Source organism: Oryzias melastigma, linkage group LG17 (genome assembly GCF_002922805.2).
Source record: "Oryzias melastigma strain HK-1 linkage group LG17, ASM292280v2, whole genome shotgun sequence".
Lineage (NCBI taxonomy): Eukaryota > Metazoa > Chordata > Actinopteri > Beloniformes > Adrianichthyidae > Oryzias > Oryzias melastigma.
In genome coordinates this window covers 771,721-788,682 of record NC_050528.1, presented here as the reverse complement: position 1 = coordinate 788,682, position 16,962 = coordinate 771,721, and the positions used below count along the sequence as shown (strand labels likewise).

Here is a 16,962-nt window from a genome sequence, read left to right as displayed (position 1 = left end):
TTGTCAATGTTTGTCAAAGACATAGTATTAATGATTTCAGCAATTTTGCACAAAAGTGTCTATAATTTGTTGCACAAAATAAGAAAAGGTGTTTAGTATGATTGTGTTTAAGGTAAAAAAGATAAATGGGGATATATTTCCCCCAAAAACATGTTCTATATAATGGTAGTTATTAGTGAGGATTTTTACCAATTATCGCAGTATCGCGATATTATCGATATCGTGAGCCATGTATCGCGTATCGTATCGTATCGTGAGGTACCCAGTGATTCCCAGCCCTAATACTAACAAGTCTTTTTAGTGAAATATCCTGTAAATATCCGAGTGAAGCAGGAAACCCTTAGATGACTGCAGAGATCAACCACCACATGCAGAGTGCCAGACATCCTTTAAAAATCTACTTTACACAGAGAAAATCATTTATTTTCCTCTTGAATTACTTTGTTTTTGCCCGCATGGTTTGTTCAACTCTCAACAATAATAAAATTAAAGAATCACTGATTTTCGTGCTATTTCAACATCTGCTGGATAAATATTATTTGGGGATTTAAAAAATATATTTTAACAGATTTCAGACAAAAACATGAATTAACATCACCATAAATAATAATGATGCCTTCACCGTCTGCCAAGTGAAATCATTTTAAAATACCAACAATTTTCTCTTATGTACGTCTGAGCTCACTGTTTCTGAGTAAAGGTAAAAAACTTTATTAATAAACTCATCTGTAACATTCATGTGCAGAAAGACTACAGGAGAGCTGAGATAGCAGCAAAAATTAAAAAAACTCACAAATACACAGTTTACAGGGCTCCATCAGTGTTTGTTGCTTCCTTAACTAAAGTTCATCAGCCTAACAAAATCTGCTTGTCTTAAAGAACATTAGTAGAACAGGAGCTACACAATCGAAGTGTCACAAATACAAAAACAGGTGAGTACACCAAACTCTGACCGTGAGTGTGCTTCAGTCCAGAGGCCAACTGATGACCTGATCAACAAAGGACACCTGGATGTCCCAAACTCCACCCTTTTAGTTACACCAAACAGAAAGACGTTAGCAACAGACTGAATGAGGCAACTGATATTATTCGCGATAAAGTTAATTATTTTCATTAAGCTTCAGGTTTGTGTTGGGAGTCCATCAGGACCTTCAGCGTTTACCCAGATCAGGGACAGGGGTTTAGATCAGGCACTATTGTGCCCCCTTGTGGTGGCTTTCTGTTCTAAACCCTGCACATCTTTATTATGAAACAAAGTATTTTAGATATTATTGGAACATTTCATGATTTGATTTCCTTTTTTTAATCCAAAATATTTTCATCTGAAGAGGGTGAGTTAATGTGAGCAGAAGATAAAACCACACATGTAGGAATCCTTCAATCTGAACTCATTTCTGTTCAGTCTTTGCTCTTTTTGAGCTTTTAAGTGTATTATAATGTTAATTCCTCACAAAAAAAAGACCCAAATGGTATTTTGATCCATTCACGCATCTCTGAGTAGTCCTCTGAAACGCTGCTCTGAGCACCAGCCCCTCCCAATCCACGAGAACATGGGTCCCCACGTTTTTACGTATGAATGTGGGGGAACAGCCCCGTCCGGGAAGAGCCTGCGCTGCCAGCTCCACCCCCAGACTAACACACTCCCACTTTCTCTGCAGAGCTAGCACCACTTTTATTTTACATGCACATCTGCACATCTATCTTTGCAAAAGTTTGGCTGGAGTTTTTTTTCATGGGTGAAACTCAGACACGATGCCGAGGCCGGCTCTAGGATGATGTCATGAAGTGGGCGGCACCCACCAGGAGTAAAAGGCTGAGTCTCAGAGATTGAGGCGTCTAACTTCCAGGTAGGAAAAGGAGCTCACAAAAATATCTCATATTTCATAAATATTTTTTTCTCTAGAGTGCCAAAGATAATATGTGATCATATATATGGGTATAGTTTACTCTGAGAGGCTCAGAATAGCAGGACATAAGCTCTGAACATCTGGAACTAATGTTGCTGTGGATTTCTCTAAGTTCTTGTAAAAACCATAAAAAAACATTTTAAGTATAATAATTTTACTAAGGTTTTTTTTTTGCTATGTAATTGGTTTATTTACCATCTCGCAGATGTAATCTTGAAAAATGTACATTTACGCTGTTTTTGATGAGCGGCGTGTGGAGGCTTGAATACCTGAACAATTTCTGCTGACATCAGCATGTAGTCACTGTTATCAGAACCAGGGCGGGTGGACCACTGATCCATCTCCAGCATGTCACATGACCTGTAAATCAATATGTTTCAAAGAGATTCAGTTTCAGTCTTTGACATTGATCAGATTACAAAAACAAACATGTCATCATGTTTTTTCCCTACTGGGATGTTTACAGCTGTAAAGAGGAAATTTGTTGCAGGATTAAGTATTTAAAGTAGTATAAAAAGTATTTATAGATATTGTGATGACAAAAACACACTAAATACATATGAGTAAAACAAATGGTTTAACAAAAACCTTAAAATCTCACAGACCGACAAATACCCAAACAGAAAGAAACATGTAAATTCCCATCATGCACCACACCTACTGCTTTTCTAAAAGTGGGCGGGGTCTTTCAATATTGAAAACAAAAAAAAATGTAAAAAACAAATATCATTATGATGATATGATTATGATGTTCCAGGGTCAAACTTATTAAAAACATTATTGGAAATTTCTTTACATTATTTCATATGTGTTTTGATTGGCCCAGATTCTCAGGAATTTCCAGTTTAATTAAAATTAATTAGAAAATTGAGTATTGCTTTAACGGAATTTTCACAGAAGCACAAATTTGTCTTTATTGTTTTTTGTAAATAAAAATATACCCACCAACAATGATCTCCTCCACAACACCTGTTAACGTCGTTCAGGCTTTTATTCTGATCTGTGAGTTTCAGCTCCTCTTCTTCCTTTTACTGACATGCTAACGGCTAACACTGTCCGCCATGTTTGTTTGTAGCCATCGTTCCGGTTTTACGCGCCGACTAAAGTTCTTAGCAGAGAAAAACCCCGCGAGAGAAACCTGCACATAAAATGACCCGAGTCTAAATTCACGAAGACGTGTTTTCACTTCGACTATTACACCGAGGAAAATCTGCGTTTTTCTCTCAGAATACTCCATACTAATCTCTAGCGAAGGGACTTTCGCGCTCTCGAGCCCTCGTCCAATCACAGCACACGTACATGTCACGCTCAGCAGAAGACTGCTACAGACTCGGGATCTGATTGGCTGAAGATCTGATAATCTTTTCTCCAGGTATGTTGGTTGGTAAAATATGAAAGAAAGACAAAATTATCTACATTATCTTACTGGCATGTTAGGTAAAACTGTTACATAAACATACAACATATCCCAATGAAACATGTAGAACAAACATAATCAAGATTTGGGCAAAATATTACATTCATATGACAGAAATGATGAGGAAAAAATATATAAAATTGTTTTACAGGAGTTGACTAAAACTATATTGGGCCTCTATAGAAAGTCTAAAAATGTATTTTCAGAGATGTTCAGACAACTAACTATTTAAAGTTTTTAAATTAATTACTGCTAATTAGAAAACCCCCGTTTTAATTTTCCTTTTTTTATTTTTAAAGATTTATGAGTTTTTTGTTATTTTGTTATAACAAATGGTCAAACTGTTTCATTTGATTTGTTTGATGAAAATGTAAAAAAAAAGCGAAACATCAATTAGCAAAAGTTCTGTTTTGTTACCTTTACATTTGTAATTTTTATTTAATTGAAATTTTGAGTTGAGTAAACCATCAAATCAAAATGAGTGAAAATCAAAATGAGTGAAAACTAATCATTTTAAATGTAACCAGTATAGAACTTTTCCTAATTTATTCAATGTTCCACTTTTTTCACTGCACTTTGAATTTTGTACTAAAATGTGTTCATAGGACAAAGAAAGGTTAAAAAACAGACAGTAAAAGAGTAAAAACTCGAATTTCTTCACACATTTTTTTATGAATTACACATTACAAAGCATGGCATTATACATGTATACAGGTGAAGACAATCAATTCAATTTAAGCATTAATAAAGGAGAAAAAGAAAAAAAAGACAAAAAAAAAACAATTATAAACATCAACCAAATTAACAACATAAAATAGATCTAAATGTAGAAAAAAGCATTAATGCAATAATATGAAATTTCTAACTGTACTCAGAAGTCTAAATTAATTTGGAAGGCATCAATATATTAACAACCTAAACTAAGACTATCCATAAATGAAATGGAGGAAAAATCACATCAGTCCAGGTAAAATGACAAACAATTTAAACGTTTTGTGGCATTTTATTTTTAATCTTTTTTAGAAATTTACAAAAAAGATAAAACTCGTTTTTTAAAAAAAGAAAAACAATGGACTCTCTTTCAAAAATCGACATTTGTGAAAAAACAATTATCAAAAATAACTAAGTTGTTGAGCAAAAATTGAAATTTTTTTGGTCAATACAACCAAATTGAATATTGGGATACGTAAATAACTTAACTGTATTTTTTTGTTGAAAGCCATGTATTTAAATCACCCCAAAAACTATTAAACAAATTACAATCATAAAATAGATGCTTTTGAGTTTCAATATCATTTTTACATATTTGGCATATATTATCTTGAATATTATATTTTAAATGTAAAAATTCTGCACAGGGATTAATATTGTTGATTAATGTTAATTAATGGATCTCTTTTAATTTTTGCAGGAATGGAAAATGAAAAGAAATTGGATCAAATATCACAAATATAATTTTTTGAAAAAGATGAGGACAGAGTTTTTCTTTTATTACATAGAGAGAAAACAGTTTGTAAGTCAAGGATAAATATTTTACCATTGCACTTTATATCAGACAGAAAGACTATCAATCACAAGGATGGGAGCTGAGGTCAAATCAAGGAATGATGTTCAAATGAGTTGTAGAACCTGGTCGTGTTTTGCTTGTTTCCTGGCATTTGGCGCCCTCTGCTGGACGGCTGGCGCCATGGACAGGATCGGCTGAGAGCTGATCTGGATTCAGCGTCTGGAGGAGACAGTAGTTTCGTGGTCTCCTCTGATTGGTCCAGACGTCTGCGCCTCTTGTCCAATCAGAGGCAGACATCTGTTCGCTGGAGCCACTCTGAAATATTCGCTCCGCTTCCTCCTCGTCACTTCTGCCTCTTTGCTGTGGAGCGTTTGTGTTTGTGCGGCTGCAGAGCTCAGATTCGCAGCTAAAATGCGCACTTTGACTTTATTTGTGGGTTTATTCGCTTTGTACTGCGTTCATGCAAAGATCTACTTCCGGGAGGAGTTTCTGGACGGAGGTAACTCCATTTCCTTCACTCTCAATCCAAATGATTAAGTGCAGCTTTTTAGTTCCATGTTTTAGTTAAAATGCTGTTTAATATATAGTCTAAGCGTGCTCAATTAGACTTTAGAAGGGATTCTTGATAAAGCCGCTGTTCACTTGTAAAATGTGACCTATGCGGTTTTCTCATTCATGCTAATGGACTGAAATAAGAAGAACTTAAATGTCATGACAGTCACGTTTCCACAGGACGGCCGCTCTCTGGAGGCTCTCATGTGACCTCTGGAAGCTTTTGGTTTCTTTTTTCCTGTTGTGACGCCCTCCTTCTCCTCAGATGAATGGAGAAGTCGCTGGGTGAACTCCAAACACAAATCTGATTACGGAGAATGGAAGCTGACGGCAGGGAACTTCTATGGAGATGCAGAAAAGGACAAAGGTGCGCAGACTTATACCACAGCGGGTCCTCTGAAGAACATCAGCAGAGGGTTTGGAGATTTGACAAAACTCTAATCTTTGACTGTAAAAAGTGTCAATCTCCAGCCTGCTTCCTGGTCGCTCTGTCAGCCGCCTGGTGGTTTACAGTCTGGATCCATCGGTTTCTCTGCTCAGGAAGGCAGTGATTGTGTTTTGATTTTCCTCAGGTCTGCAGACCAGCCAAGACGCTCGCTTCTACGCCGCCTCGGCCCGCTTCGAGCCGTTCAGCAACGAGGGAAAGTCCGTGGTCATTCAGTTCACAGTGAAGCACGAGCAGAAGATCGACTGCGGCGGAGGCTACGTGAAGGTCTTCCCCTCTGACCTGGACCAGACCGACATGCATGGAGACTCCTCGTACTACATCATGTTTGGTGAGAGTCTAACTTTCAGTACGAACCGCTTCTTTAGAAAGGATTCTTGGAGTCATCCGGTTCATGTGTGCAGGCCCTGATATCTGCGGCTACAGCACCAAGAAGGTCCACGTCATTTTTAATTACAAGGGCAAGAATCACCTCATCAAGAAAGAGATCAAATGCAAGGTAAGGTCTCTTTACCTTCAGACGTGGTGAAGGACAGTCCTGCTGCTCCAGAAGCTAAACGCCTCATTTCCTGCAGGATGACGAGTTCACCCACCTGTACACGCTGATCCTGAATCCAGACCAGACCTATGAGGTCAAGATTGACAATGAGAAGGTAGAATCTGGCAGTCTGGAGGAGGACTGGGACTTCCTGCCTCCTAAGAAAATTAAGGATCCTGAGGCTAAGAAGCCAGAAGACTGGGACGACCGTCCAAAGATCGACGATCCTGAAGACACGAAGCCTGAGGTGAAAACCTTCAAACGCTCCTTCTGCAGCCGAGAGGCTTGAAGGAATCCTGATCCAATATGTGTTTCTGCAGGACTGGGAGAAACCAGAATACATCCCAGATCCTGATGCCAAAAAGCCTGAAGACTGGATGGAGGACATGGATGGAGAATGGGAGCCGCCCATGATCAACAACCCAGAATACAAAGTAAGACCTCGTCTAACACTCGGGGACTGCTGCTGCCTTCCGTCCTGACGAATCCTCAATCTGATTACAGGGAGAATGGAAGCCCAAACAGATCGATAATCCAAGCTACAAAGGAGCCTGGGTGCACCCAGAGATCGATAACCCCGAACACAGCCCTGACGCAAACATCTACAAGTTTGACAGCATCGGGGTTCTGGGTCTGGATCTCTGGCAGGTGAGGACCTGATGACATGAAGGAAGTAAGAGTCCTGCAGCAGCAGGAGGCGTGACGTCTGGACCTGCTTTTCAGGTGAAATCAGGGACCATCTTTGACAACTTCCTCATCACTGACGACGTGAAGGAAGCAGAAGACATCGGCAACGAGACGTGGGGCGTGACCAAGGTATGTCTGCAAACCAGATGCTGAACTGCTGCTCGATCAAACGGGAACATCAACCATTCTTTTCTCACGTTTCCTTCAGGAGCCGGAGAAGAAAATGAAGCAAGAGCAGGATGAGTTGAAGAGAAAAGAGGAAGAGGATGAAAAGAACAAAGACCAAGACACGGAAGAAGATGATGAAGAAACCGATGAGGATGATGAGGAGTCCAAGGAAGATGCAGAGGAGGGACCTTCAGAAACAGACGAAGACCTTCAGGCTAAAGATGAGCTTTGAAGAACAGTTGCAATAGTGTGTTTGCTGGTGTGTGTGTGTATGTGTGCGCGCACGTGTGTGTGGGCGTGCGTGTGTGTGGGAGTGTGTCTGTGTGGGCGCGTTTGTGTGTTTCCACCAAACCTGTGCGTGGCGTTCAGGATGGTCGTGGCTGCTGTGCATCCCCTTCCTGCGATAAGGTGCAAACCGAACTTTGGGTTCTAATCTAGAAACGGGGTCTTGTTAATCTAGAACTCTTTCGTTTTTTTTTGACAATCTTAGACTAATAGATTTTTCATCTTCCGACTAGAACAACTAAAGCGTAGGTTGGCTCCGCCTCCTACTATTTTGGTTTTTATTCTATTCCTTTTGACCAAAAAACTGTAATTGAGTCTGTTTTTGTTTGGAGTCCTGTATTTCTGGGTCCGGCGCCTCTCTGTCGTCACAAACGTGACGTTTTCTGGTGATAAATCCTCGTTCTGGTTCGTTTTGCAGTTGAAATTCCTGTGTTTACAGAATAAAAGCAGTTGTTGAAACCGACGGAAGGTTTTCTCTGCTTTGAACAGGACAGAATGTTCTTGATGCCAAAGTTTTTAATAAAGATTTCATGCCTGGTGATTTTTGTTGCATCAACACGAGTCGTTTCTGAGGGATTGTGATGAAGTTTGTCATCGTCACAGGTACAACTGAAATAAAAGGTGCTCTCCGATCTCTGCGTCCTTAATCAAACGTTTCTTAAAGCATCTGCATGTGCACATCAACAGGATGACACGTGTCTCTGATGGTCTCCTGGGGTCTTTTGAGGCATCTGGAGCTAAAGAGGCCTTTCTCTGGGATCTTGTTGGAGAGGTTTCCTCTAAACCAGGGGTCCCCAAACTACGGCCCGCGGGCCGGATGAGCCCCACCTCCTCATACTATCAGAAAAGCGATGGAGAACCACATGGAACGTGACCTTATATTGCACCTTTCGGCAGTCTGAACTATGATGGGAGAGGATAGACTCTATTTGTTTAAATAGTGATTCATTTTTTCTTTATTTTTTTTCCGTACATTTTTGGACGTCCATAGCTATTCAGCTCTTTTTATGCTAGCTTTTTTAACTGTTTTGACAGTTACTAAGGATTTCTGGGGTATTTTGAAGTTTAGTTAAAATTTTAGCCATAAGCTGTTTTGGCTAATTTTGACTTTTTTTTCATTTTTTAGGCTAATTTGGCATTTTGATAATATCTTAGCTAGCCATCAGCTTCAGCGTTTTCAGCTATCAGCTTCAGCGTTTTTAGTTATCAATTTCAGCATTTTCCGCTATCAGCACTAGCATCTTCAGTGGCCACATTTAGCTCACAGCATTCACACTACCATTATCGCAGACTAAATATCTAGTTTTTAAAATGTTTTGGTATTATTTTTGTCTATGAAGATTACAGAAATGAATTATCTTAAATTCGACTTTGCGTGGCTTTCTGGAAAACCGTAAATGTTTACGTTTAGGCTGAGACTGCTGCACTTTTTCAGTTAGCCAACAAACTGACCCCAGCCCCAGATCAGAGAAGAAAACTGTTATGTGGCCCTCACAAGAAGAAGTTTGGGGACCCCTGCTCTAAACCACAGGATGTCACTGCCTAAGGTGGGATAGTAGAAGGTTTCATGCGGTCTCTGAGGTCTTTTTGTCCTGAGGGTCTTCAGGAGGTTCTGTCTCTGCCGGGCCTTTCTCAGCAGCTCAGTGGTGTCCGTATACCAGGAGAAGCTCTCATCAATGTGGACTTCCAGGAAGAGGAAGTCTGTCCTGAACACCAAGCTCTTCCATCACTTTCTCATCTCGTCAGGTTCCTGCTCCCACATGTCCCTCAAAGTCTGCTCCGTCTAGACGAGGGTTCTGCAACTGAACCAATCGGATCGATTTCTCAGCAACCACAACTCAGCAGAAGCCACAAAGTCTGACAAAAGTAAGACTCTCCTTTGTATTTAGGTTATTTTTACTATCATAAAAATCAACAAATTATTGTTGTTGTGCATGAATGAAGCATAAACATCATGAGAATAATAGAATATATCTAAAGAGGAAATCGGTCAGAACTTTTGACAAGACTCCCTTTCAAAATAAAAGACAGGATCATCTCAATGCAGTAAATATTGTATTAGGTAGTTTAACGTCAGCAGTAGTTAAAAAAGACTATATAAAGTTTATTTGAGAGTTTTCAGTGGAAATTCATAAACGTAGGTATGTAGAAATAACTCAGAGCTAATTATTGTCCCTTACGGTGTTTTTCAGACCATACGGCACCATTAAAACCCTTGACAGAGTCCGCTTTCTAACCCACCGTGGTACACGGCACTCTGTCTAAATGTTTTAGTACGACTACAAAGTCGCAGCGCTTGATTGATTGCAGGTTGCAGACCTCTGATCCAGACCTTGTGCCATCCTAGACATTTTAATGTTGGGGTGAAGTTGTTTAGAACCCACAAGTCAACACGCGTAAGTTTTTTTTTTCAATGATTTTTGATATTCACTGGTGTCCATGGCAGACATGAAGTTCTGTCCACTTTTGTCATGGCAGGAATAAGACTTCACTGTAAGGGTGGCGTCATCTGGACCCCATATGGTGGCATAATGGCTGGAGATACCCTGGATCTCCTCATCCATCTACCCCTAAAACTTCTCCTCCAGCTCTCATCCAATCATCATCCTCCTGACAACCATCACCTTCAGGCCCATCCTCCTCACTGACCCTGTCTTCACCTCCAGAACATTCTTATGAAACTCTTGCTTCAGGATTTCTCCTCTGTTCTTCTTTCCACCCCCCAAGATCAAGCATCTTGAAGCTGCTTTGCTCTCTTTCCATCTGGTCTCCTGAACCCACCAGAGATCCACATCTGATCTTCTGAACCCACCAGAGATCCACATCTGGTCTCCTGAACCCACCAGAGATCCACATCTAGTCTTCTGAACCCACCAGAGATCCACATCTGATCTCCTGAACCCACCAGATCCACTTTTCTTCTGTCCATCAGCTCCTCTAAAGTTCTCTGCTGAGGAGACCGTCTTCCTCCCCTCCTTTCACTAACAGTGATCCAGTTTCCACCAGAACCGTGGGGGTCATGACCCCTGGTGGTGGATGACACTGATCCGGTCTCAGAGTTCCGTTTGTGATTTTGGGTTTAAGTCCAGTTCTGCTGGATCTGATGGAGACCAGCTCAGCAGCAGGAACTGACCTTCTGCCCTCATGACCCACCGCGTGACCCACACTGACCCGATGACCCGCCCCCGTCCGCGCGGCGGTGTGGGCGGGGGCGGGCTCTAAAGACCGGAACCTCCCAGTCTGGGCGTGCGCGTCTTCCTCCTGACACTTCCGGAACAGCAGGAAAGATGGCGGAGCTCCTGACTGTCAGCCAGGTGAGAAAGAGAGGGAAAAGTCGGGAATGTCTGTCAAAGTTCGGCTGCTGGTTCCGGGTTTCTGCGTCTCTGGTTACAGTCTAAAGAACTCTGTAGTTTGGGTTCGTTTACAGAAGTTTATCAAGTTGAGCGGTTCTTTGATTTCTGCGGGTCAACGAGCGGAGGAACCAGTAACGAAGTAACTTTCAGTAACAGAGTAACGCTAACTCAACTCAACATGTACGGATACGGCAGCGCGCGAGACAGCGATGTGTGTTTTAATGTGTGTTTGTGTTGTGTTTGTAGAAGTGTGTATTGTTTTGTGTTGTTGTTTGTTCTTGTAGCTGTTTGTGTTGTTGTGTTTGTAGGAGTGTGTACTGCCTTGTATTATTTTTTTTAAGATTGTGTATTGTTGAGAATTGCGTGTTTCATTGTATGTTTGTGTGTTGTTGTTTGTTTTTTAGCTGTTTGTTTATATTGTGTTTGAAGGTGTGTGTACTGCCTTGTTTGTTTGTGTGTTGCTGCTTCTGTTTGAGGGGTTTTTGGTTGCAGTTTGTGTATTTGTTGTTATTTGTGTGTGAATATACACAATGTACACAGTCAACGTTGATGTGAATCCCAGTCGTTGTTTTGTAAACGTTTGTTTCTCGTGTCGTTCTTCATTTCCTCGTCTTTAATCTTCAGTTCGTTGACTGTAGTTGTTTGTTTTGGTCGTGTTCACCTGGAAGCTCCGGTAGGAGGTGACAGACCTCTACCCGACCCCACGGACCCTTCCTGGGGGGTCAGGTCTGCATTGGAAACATAAAGGATGAAACCATCAAAGCTTCTACTTCTTTCATTCTACTGTTGTCCTGATCCTTCTTGATGTCCAGAACTTCTTGGCTTCTTCACCTCCAGAACTTCCTGGTTTCTTGCGTCTGATGTTCCACCTCTGTGTTTTCTTGCAGCTGTCCAATGGAAACTCTGCGTACGAGCTTTACTACAGACAGGTAATGTCTTCCCGCCGCTCCTTTCCCGTTGTCCCGTCCGTCAGTTGCGCTAACGAAGATTCGTCTGCTCCTTCCTGCACAGCTGGACCCGGGAAACACGGGAAAAATTTCTGCAGCGGAGGCGGCCCAGTTCCTGAAGAAGTCCGGCCTGCCAGACAGCACTCTGGGAAAAGTGGGTCCCACATGTTCTGAGTCAGAAGCCCGGTGGACTCGGTGAGGACCGGCTAACCCTCTCCTCTTTCTCCTGAACCTTCTAGATCTGGGATTTGGCCGATTCGGACCGAAAAGGATTTCTGGATAAGAAGGTAAAGCCGTGGTGGATGTTGAGGTGCTGAGGAGCGATGCTGACGCTCCGTTCCGCTCGCAGGGTTTCTTCATCGCTTTGAGGCTTGTGGCATCAGCCCAGGCAGGAAACGACGTCAGCCTGAGCAACCTCAGCCAAAGCGCCGCGGTGCCGAAGTTTGTACGTGTTTACCGCACTAACCCAGTCCTCTGGTGTGGTTGTCGGTTCTTCATGTGGTTGTGTGTTCTCAGAGAGACACCAGCAGCCCGCTGACCAGGAGCCCAACGGCGGCAGCGGCAGACCCTCAGTGGGCCATCAGGGTAAGTCATGAGGTTTGATCTGGACGTCCGGCGGCGAGCGTCTCACCTCTGTCCTCTCCCTCCATAACCAGCCGGACGAAAAGGGGAAGTTTGAGGGAATATTTGAGAGTCTGGCGCCGGTTCAGGGTCTGCTGTCCGGAGATAAAGTCCGCCCCGTTTTGATCAACTCCAAGCTCCCGCTGGGAGTGCTGGGAAAGGTACGGTCTGAACCTGTGGAGCGGCTGGTTCTGGAGAATCTGTGACCAAACGTCTGCTCTGTAGATCTGGGACCTCAGTGATGTGGACAAAGATGGACACCTGGATAAAGAGGAGTTCACCGTGGTAAGGTCCACGTTTTATTCTCCGACTTTGTGGCTGATGATCCTGTCGGCGTGCTGACCGTTCCCGGTGTTCGTAGGCCATGCATCTCGTGTACCGAGCCATGGAGAAGGAGCCCGTTCCCAGCAGCTTACCCGCCAACCTCATCCCACCTTCTAAACGGAAAAAGTCGGCCATGGCGCTCCCGGGCGCCGTGGCGGTGCTGCCCTCTCTCTCGGGTCTGTTGTCCAGCCCGGTGACTCTGAAGGAGACGCTGCAGAGCTCCTCACCAGCTCCCGCCGGCGCCGTCAGCTTGTCACCAAAACCCTCCTTCAAGTCCAGCTCAGAGGTCGGTCACCAAATATTTATACCTATTTACTCACAAATAGAAGAAATTTTAGTTTTGATTCATTTCCAAACTTCGTATTTTTTTTGCCTTAAAGGTATAAAACTCTTCATCAAACTACGCAGCAGGGAAAGTTTTCTTTCTAGAACCAGATTTTCTCAAATTTCACTCCGTCTATAGTTGAGTCAATCGGCTAAAATATAAATATATTTGGGTCATTTTCCTGCCATGAACCTCAACTTGTGGGATGAACGTGTTCCTTGACCGCTCTCCAGCTGGAACCAGTTCAGCAGGAGCAGCTTGTAGACGTTAGAAACCAGCAGTTCACGGTCGGACGCGTCACAAACAGGAAAACCAGTTCTCCCACATTGTTGAGAAGCTTCAGTTCGTCTCACCTTCTGAAAAAAAACACTTCCTTGAAAGGGAAGGAAAGCTGCAAGTTTACAACTTGAGGAGAGGCGGAATCTAGAACCGACAGAATCCAGGAAATCACATCGCTTGATTTTAAGGAATTGATTTAAGGGAGCAGAAAATAAACATTTATCTCCTACAAACAATAATTCTGTCACAGATCTGGAACATCTTCTCTTCAATCCTCCTGTTTGAACTGGTTATCTGTATGAAAGACACCCGTCCACACCCTTAAACAAACTAAGCTCTCCACTATGACTAAGAGCAAAGAGCTGTCGAAGGACACCAGGAGCAAAACTGTAGACCTGAACCAATTTACAATAAACAGCAGCTTGGAGAGAAGAGATCAACTATTTGAATATTGATCAGAAAGTGAAAGAAGTAGGAGATCACTGATGATCTCTCTCCACCTGGAGCTCCATGACAGATCTCACCAGGGGCCCGTTTCAAGAAGCAGGTTAAATAAATTCAAACCTGAACTCAAAGTCCGCTTCTTGAAACGGACCCCTGGTGGAACAAATGACCTGGAGAGCGGTGAGGAAGCAGTCTAGAACTCCACGGAGGGAACTGGTCACTGACCTGCAGAGAGCAGGGACCACCGTAACAAAGGTTACCATAGTAACACAGGACGTCGTCATGGCTTCAAATCCTCCTCCAAAGGTCCTCCTCAGGGTTCCCGCGGGGTCGTAAAAAGTCTTCAAAGCCTTGAATTTAAAAATTTGGAAATAAGGCTTGAGAAAGCATTAAATAGTCTTAAAGTTTGATATCTTGGTCTTAAAAATGGTGCAGCTTAATTCTTTCTGTATGACTTTTCTGGTCTAAAGTTTTACTCTTAATCTTTTAACCATGATTGTGTAAGTTATTAACACTCTGGATACCAACTCTTCGTAAAACAGCTCTTCTTCCTCTTCGTTTTAAGAAGACCATGAAGAAGACACAAAGTACAAGGAGTTGAGAAGCTAGTAGTGATCAGGACTAAAACAGAGCTGGTCCGGTGCTGAGTACGGTTCTAAGATCCGTTGGAAGATCTGTGTGTTCGTTTGTTTCTGCTCTAACTCTCATATTACAGCAGCTTCAGGCTCAAACTGAACTTTATCTCATCATTTTAGCCTCTCTGTGGTTTTAGCGTCTTATCATCGCTAAGAAATTATATTTACGTCCTTCTCTCCTCTAACGTTATCCGCTTCCATAAACAAACTCATCGCATATGCACGTCGTATGGGGTACGTTTGATTCGTTCACCGGGGATGCTCATTTCATTCACAGTCACCAGGAATATTTCTATAAAAGTGTGAAGTTGGTTTGTTTGTTTGTACCGGGACAAAAACAATCAATGATTCATATAGTTTCTGAACACAATTTATAGTTTTATAGTTATAGATAAAACAATAATCTAATGGTAGAAGTGAAACATGCAGCAAATAAATGAATTTATAATAGCAAAAGTCCTTTAAAAAAGAACAATGCAGGAAAGATTGTTAAAGAGGAAGATCGCAGGTGAGGATGAAGATGTAAAAGCTGTAATTAGAGGAGAAGAAAGGAGAAAGGAGGATTCTCTGGGTTTATCATGTTCTTTAGTACAACAACAAAGTTTGTTTTCAACTAATTGGAATATTCAAATATCTCCAGTTGCCGATGCCTGTTCGAATGTGTCCGTGTTTATAGTTTCTCAATCTTACTTTGACTCATCTCAAACACATGAGCACACACGCGTCGGTGTTTTTTTGTTTTGTTTCATAGCAAAAGAAAACATCAGAACCAACTGTTGACACAAATTTGGTTTATTAGTCACCAAAATGTGAGTAATGAAGGTTTTCAGTAGTCTAGTAATTGTAATTTAATTACTGAAATTTGAACTGTAATAGATTACATTCCTCTGTTACGACGAGGATTTTGTTTTTTCTTCGCTCATGGGGCTGGGAATTAGGCCCAGAAATTCGTCTGATTTTCATATACAAGGTCCTAAAAAACCTTAAATTTAACTTGAAGAAACGTGTAGGAACCCTGCTGCTGCTGAAACCAGAACCAGAACCTGTCCAGACCCGTCTAAAGTTCTCCAGAGACCATCTGGAGGATCGGGAGGTCAGGTGGTCAGAGCAAAACCAAAATGGAACACTTTTGGTTCAAACACTCCTCTGCGTTTATGAAAGAACACCATGAGGCATGGTGGTGGAAGCATCATAATTTGGGGCTGCTTTTCTGTCACCATGACGACTGATGCGTATGAAAGAAGGCATGAATGGATCCATGTATGATACCATTCTGGACACGAACCTCCTTCCATCAGTGAAAACAATGAAGATGAAACGTGTCTGGATCCTCCAGCATCACGGTGATCCCAAACACATCGCCGTGGCAACCGAGGAGTGGCTACGTAAAAATCTGGAGTGTTCTTGTCAGTTTCTGGATCTCAGTCCAACAGTGGACTCCTGTGGAGGGAGTCCCCCCGCCCAAACATCTCAGCTCTGGAGGAGATCTGCCAGGATGAATGGACCGAACATGTAGAAGACCCACAGGAGACCTTTGACCTCTGTCCTTTCAACCAGGGTCACATTACAAAATACTGAAGTGAACTTTAGTTTTTGAACAAAAGCTTATTTTCTGCTCCTTTATACAATTAAAATTAAATTAAATTAAATTAAAGTAAGTTCTGATTTTTTTTTAATTCTGCGTTTTTTGGATGAACTTTACAGACCAAACAGCGTTTTAGGAGGACCAGCCTGCAGATAAACTCTGTCTGCGTTTGCTGTGATGACGGTGAAGCAGGAAGGAGAAGTTTATCCATGAGCTCCTCCTGCTCCTCCTCATGGCAACAGACTCCTATTTTTAAATTAGTTTACGCGTCTTTGTTTTGCAATTTACTCTGGAAATCCGTGGCGTTGACATCACTTCCTGTTCAAGTTACTGGACGTCTGCGTTCACACAGTCACTCGTTTTCCAGCAGCATCTCTGCGTCAGCACCATAAAAACAGGAAAATCTCCTGGATGGAAACTGTGAACTCACTTCATAAAGAAGACATTCGTCTCAACGGCTCGTTTTCAGAAGAAAAAAGCTGTAATAGATTCAAAGATTCAAAGGCTTCATTGTAACGGTCAGTAACAGCAGCAACAAGACAGAGAAAAGATTAAAAACAAGATCAAATAAAGTCAAATGTAACGAGTAGTTACAGTAATAAGAAGAAGAAACCGTACATGTGTAAGGCAAATGAAAAAGGAAAAACAAAAAGGATTGCAAACAGGAAGTACAATAATAAATACTCTTAGTGGTATGCGGTTTGTGCAAATTTGACAGTTTTACTGCTTGTTTATTGGATGTTGTTCAGCATTCTTAAGCATTTTAAATGCTTTTAAAAGCATTTAAACGCCTTAAGCAATTTAAGTCCAGCAGTAACGGAATAATTGTTCTCTGATCCACTCGCTGTCCCACATTATAACATAATAGACGTGTTTGGCGTTTCCGTGTGGGACGTTTCCGTGTGGGACGTTACCGCGTGGGACGTTACCGCGTGGGACGTTA

General features: G+C 41.9%; 3 protein-coding genes across 7 annotated transcripts in view; 2 read left to right on the top strand and 1 right to left on the bottom strand.

The window, feature by feature from the left end:
* Positions 1–3,199, bottom strand: part of atcayb (ATCAY kinesin light chain interacting caytaxin b) — a 46,240-nt gene extending 43,041 nt beyond the window's left edge. Inside the window, exons 1-2 of the mRNA XM_024273567.2 lie at positions 2,853–3,199; positions 2,177–2,267 (exon numbers count right to left, since the gene is read on the bottom strand). The gene's annotated coding sequence lies outside the window, so the exon portion shown is untranslated. The remainder of the gene's footprint in view (positions 1–2,176; positions 2,268–2,852) is intronic.
* Positions 3,200–5,143: 1,944 nt separating this feature from the next.
* Positions 5,144–8,138, top strand: calr3b (calreticulin 3b). Its single transcript, XM_024274283.2, has 9 exons — positions 5,144–5,330; positions 5,649–5,750; positions 5,956–6,159; positions 6,233–6,327; positions 6,404–6,613; positions 6,687–6,800; positions 6,871–7,014; positions 7,090–7,182; positions 7,262–8,138. The coding sequence occupies exons 1-9, from the start codon at positions 5,243–5,245 to the stop codon at positions 7,451–7,453; spliced, it is 1,242 nt and encodes a 413-aa protein (XP_024130051.1). The 5' UTR covers positions 5,144–5,242; the 3' UTR covers positions 7,454–8,138.
* Positions 8,139–10,671: 2,533 nt separating this feature from the next.
* Positions 10,672–16,962, top strand: part of eps15l1b (epidermal growth factor receptor pathway substrate 15-like 1b) — a 17,125-nt gene continuing 10,834 nt past the window's right edge. For all 5 annotated transcript variants that reach the window (XM_024274072.2, XM_024274071.2, XM_024274070.2 and 2 more), the window contains exons 1-9: positions 10,672–10,820; positions 11,747–11,788; positions 11,871–11,960; positions 12,046–12,093; positions 12,156–12,251; positions 12,323–12,391; positions 12,463–12,588; positions 12,653–12,712; positions 12,789–13,037. In XM_024274072.2, coding sequence (XP_024129840.1) covers positions 10,794–10,820; positions 11,747–11,788; positions 11,871–11,960; positions 12,046–12,093; positions 12,156–12,251; positions 12,323–12,391; positions 12,463–12,588; positions 12,653–12,712; positions 12,789–13,037 — 807 coding nt within the window. In that variant the 5' untranslated portion in view covers positions 10,672–10,793. The remainder of the gene's footprint in view (positions 10,821–11,746; positions 11,789–11,870; positions 11,961–12,045; positions 12,094–12,155; positions 12,252–12,322; positions 12,392–12,462; positions 12,589–12,652; positions 12,713–12,788; positions 13,038–16,962) is intronic.

Bases quoted from the DNA above. Each gene is read 5' to 3' on its own strand.
- calr3b (XM_024274283.2), top strand. From the start codon at position 5,243: ATGCGCACTTTGACTTTATTTGTGGGTTTATTCGCTTTGTACTGCGTT. The intron at 6,328-6,403 runs GTAAGGTCTCTT...CATTTCCTGCAG, and splicing joins AGAAAGAGATCAAATGCAAG to GATGACGAGTTCACCCACCT. The intron at 7,183-7,261 runs GTATGTCTGCAA...CGTTTCCTTCAG, and splicing joins AGACGTGGGGCGTGACCAAG to GAGCCGGAGAAGAAAATGAA.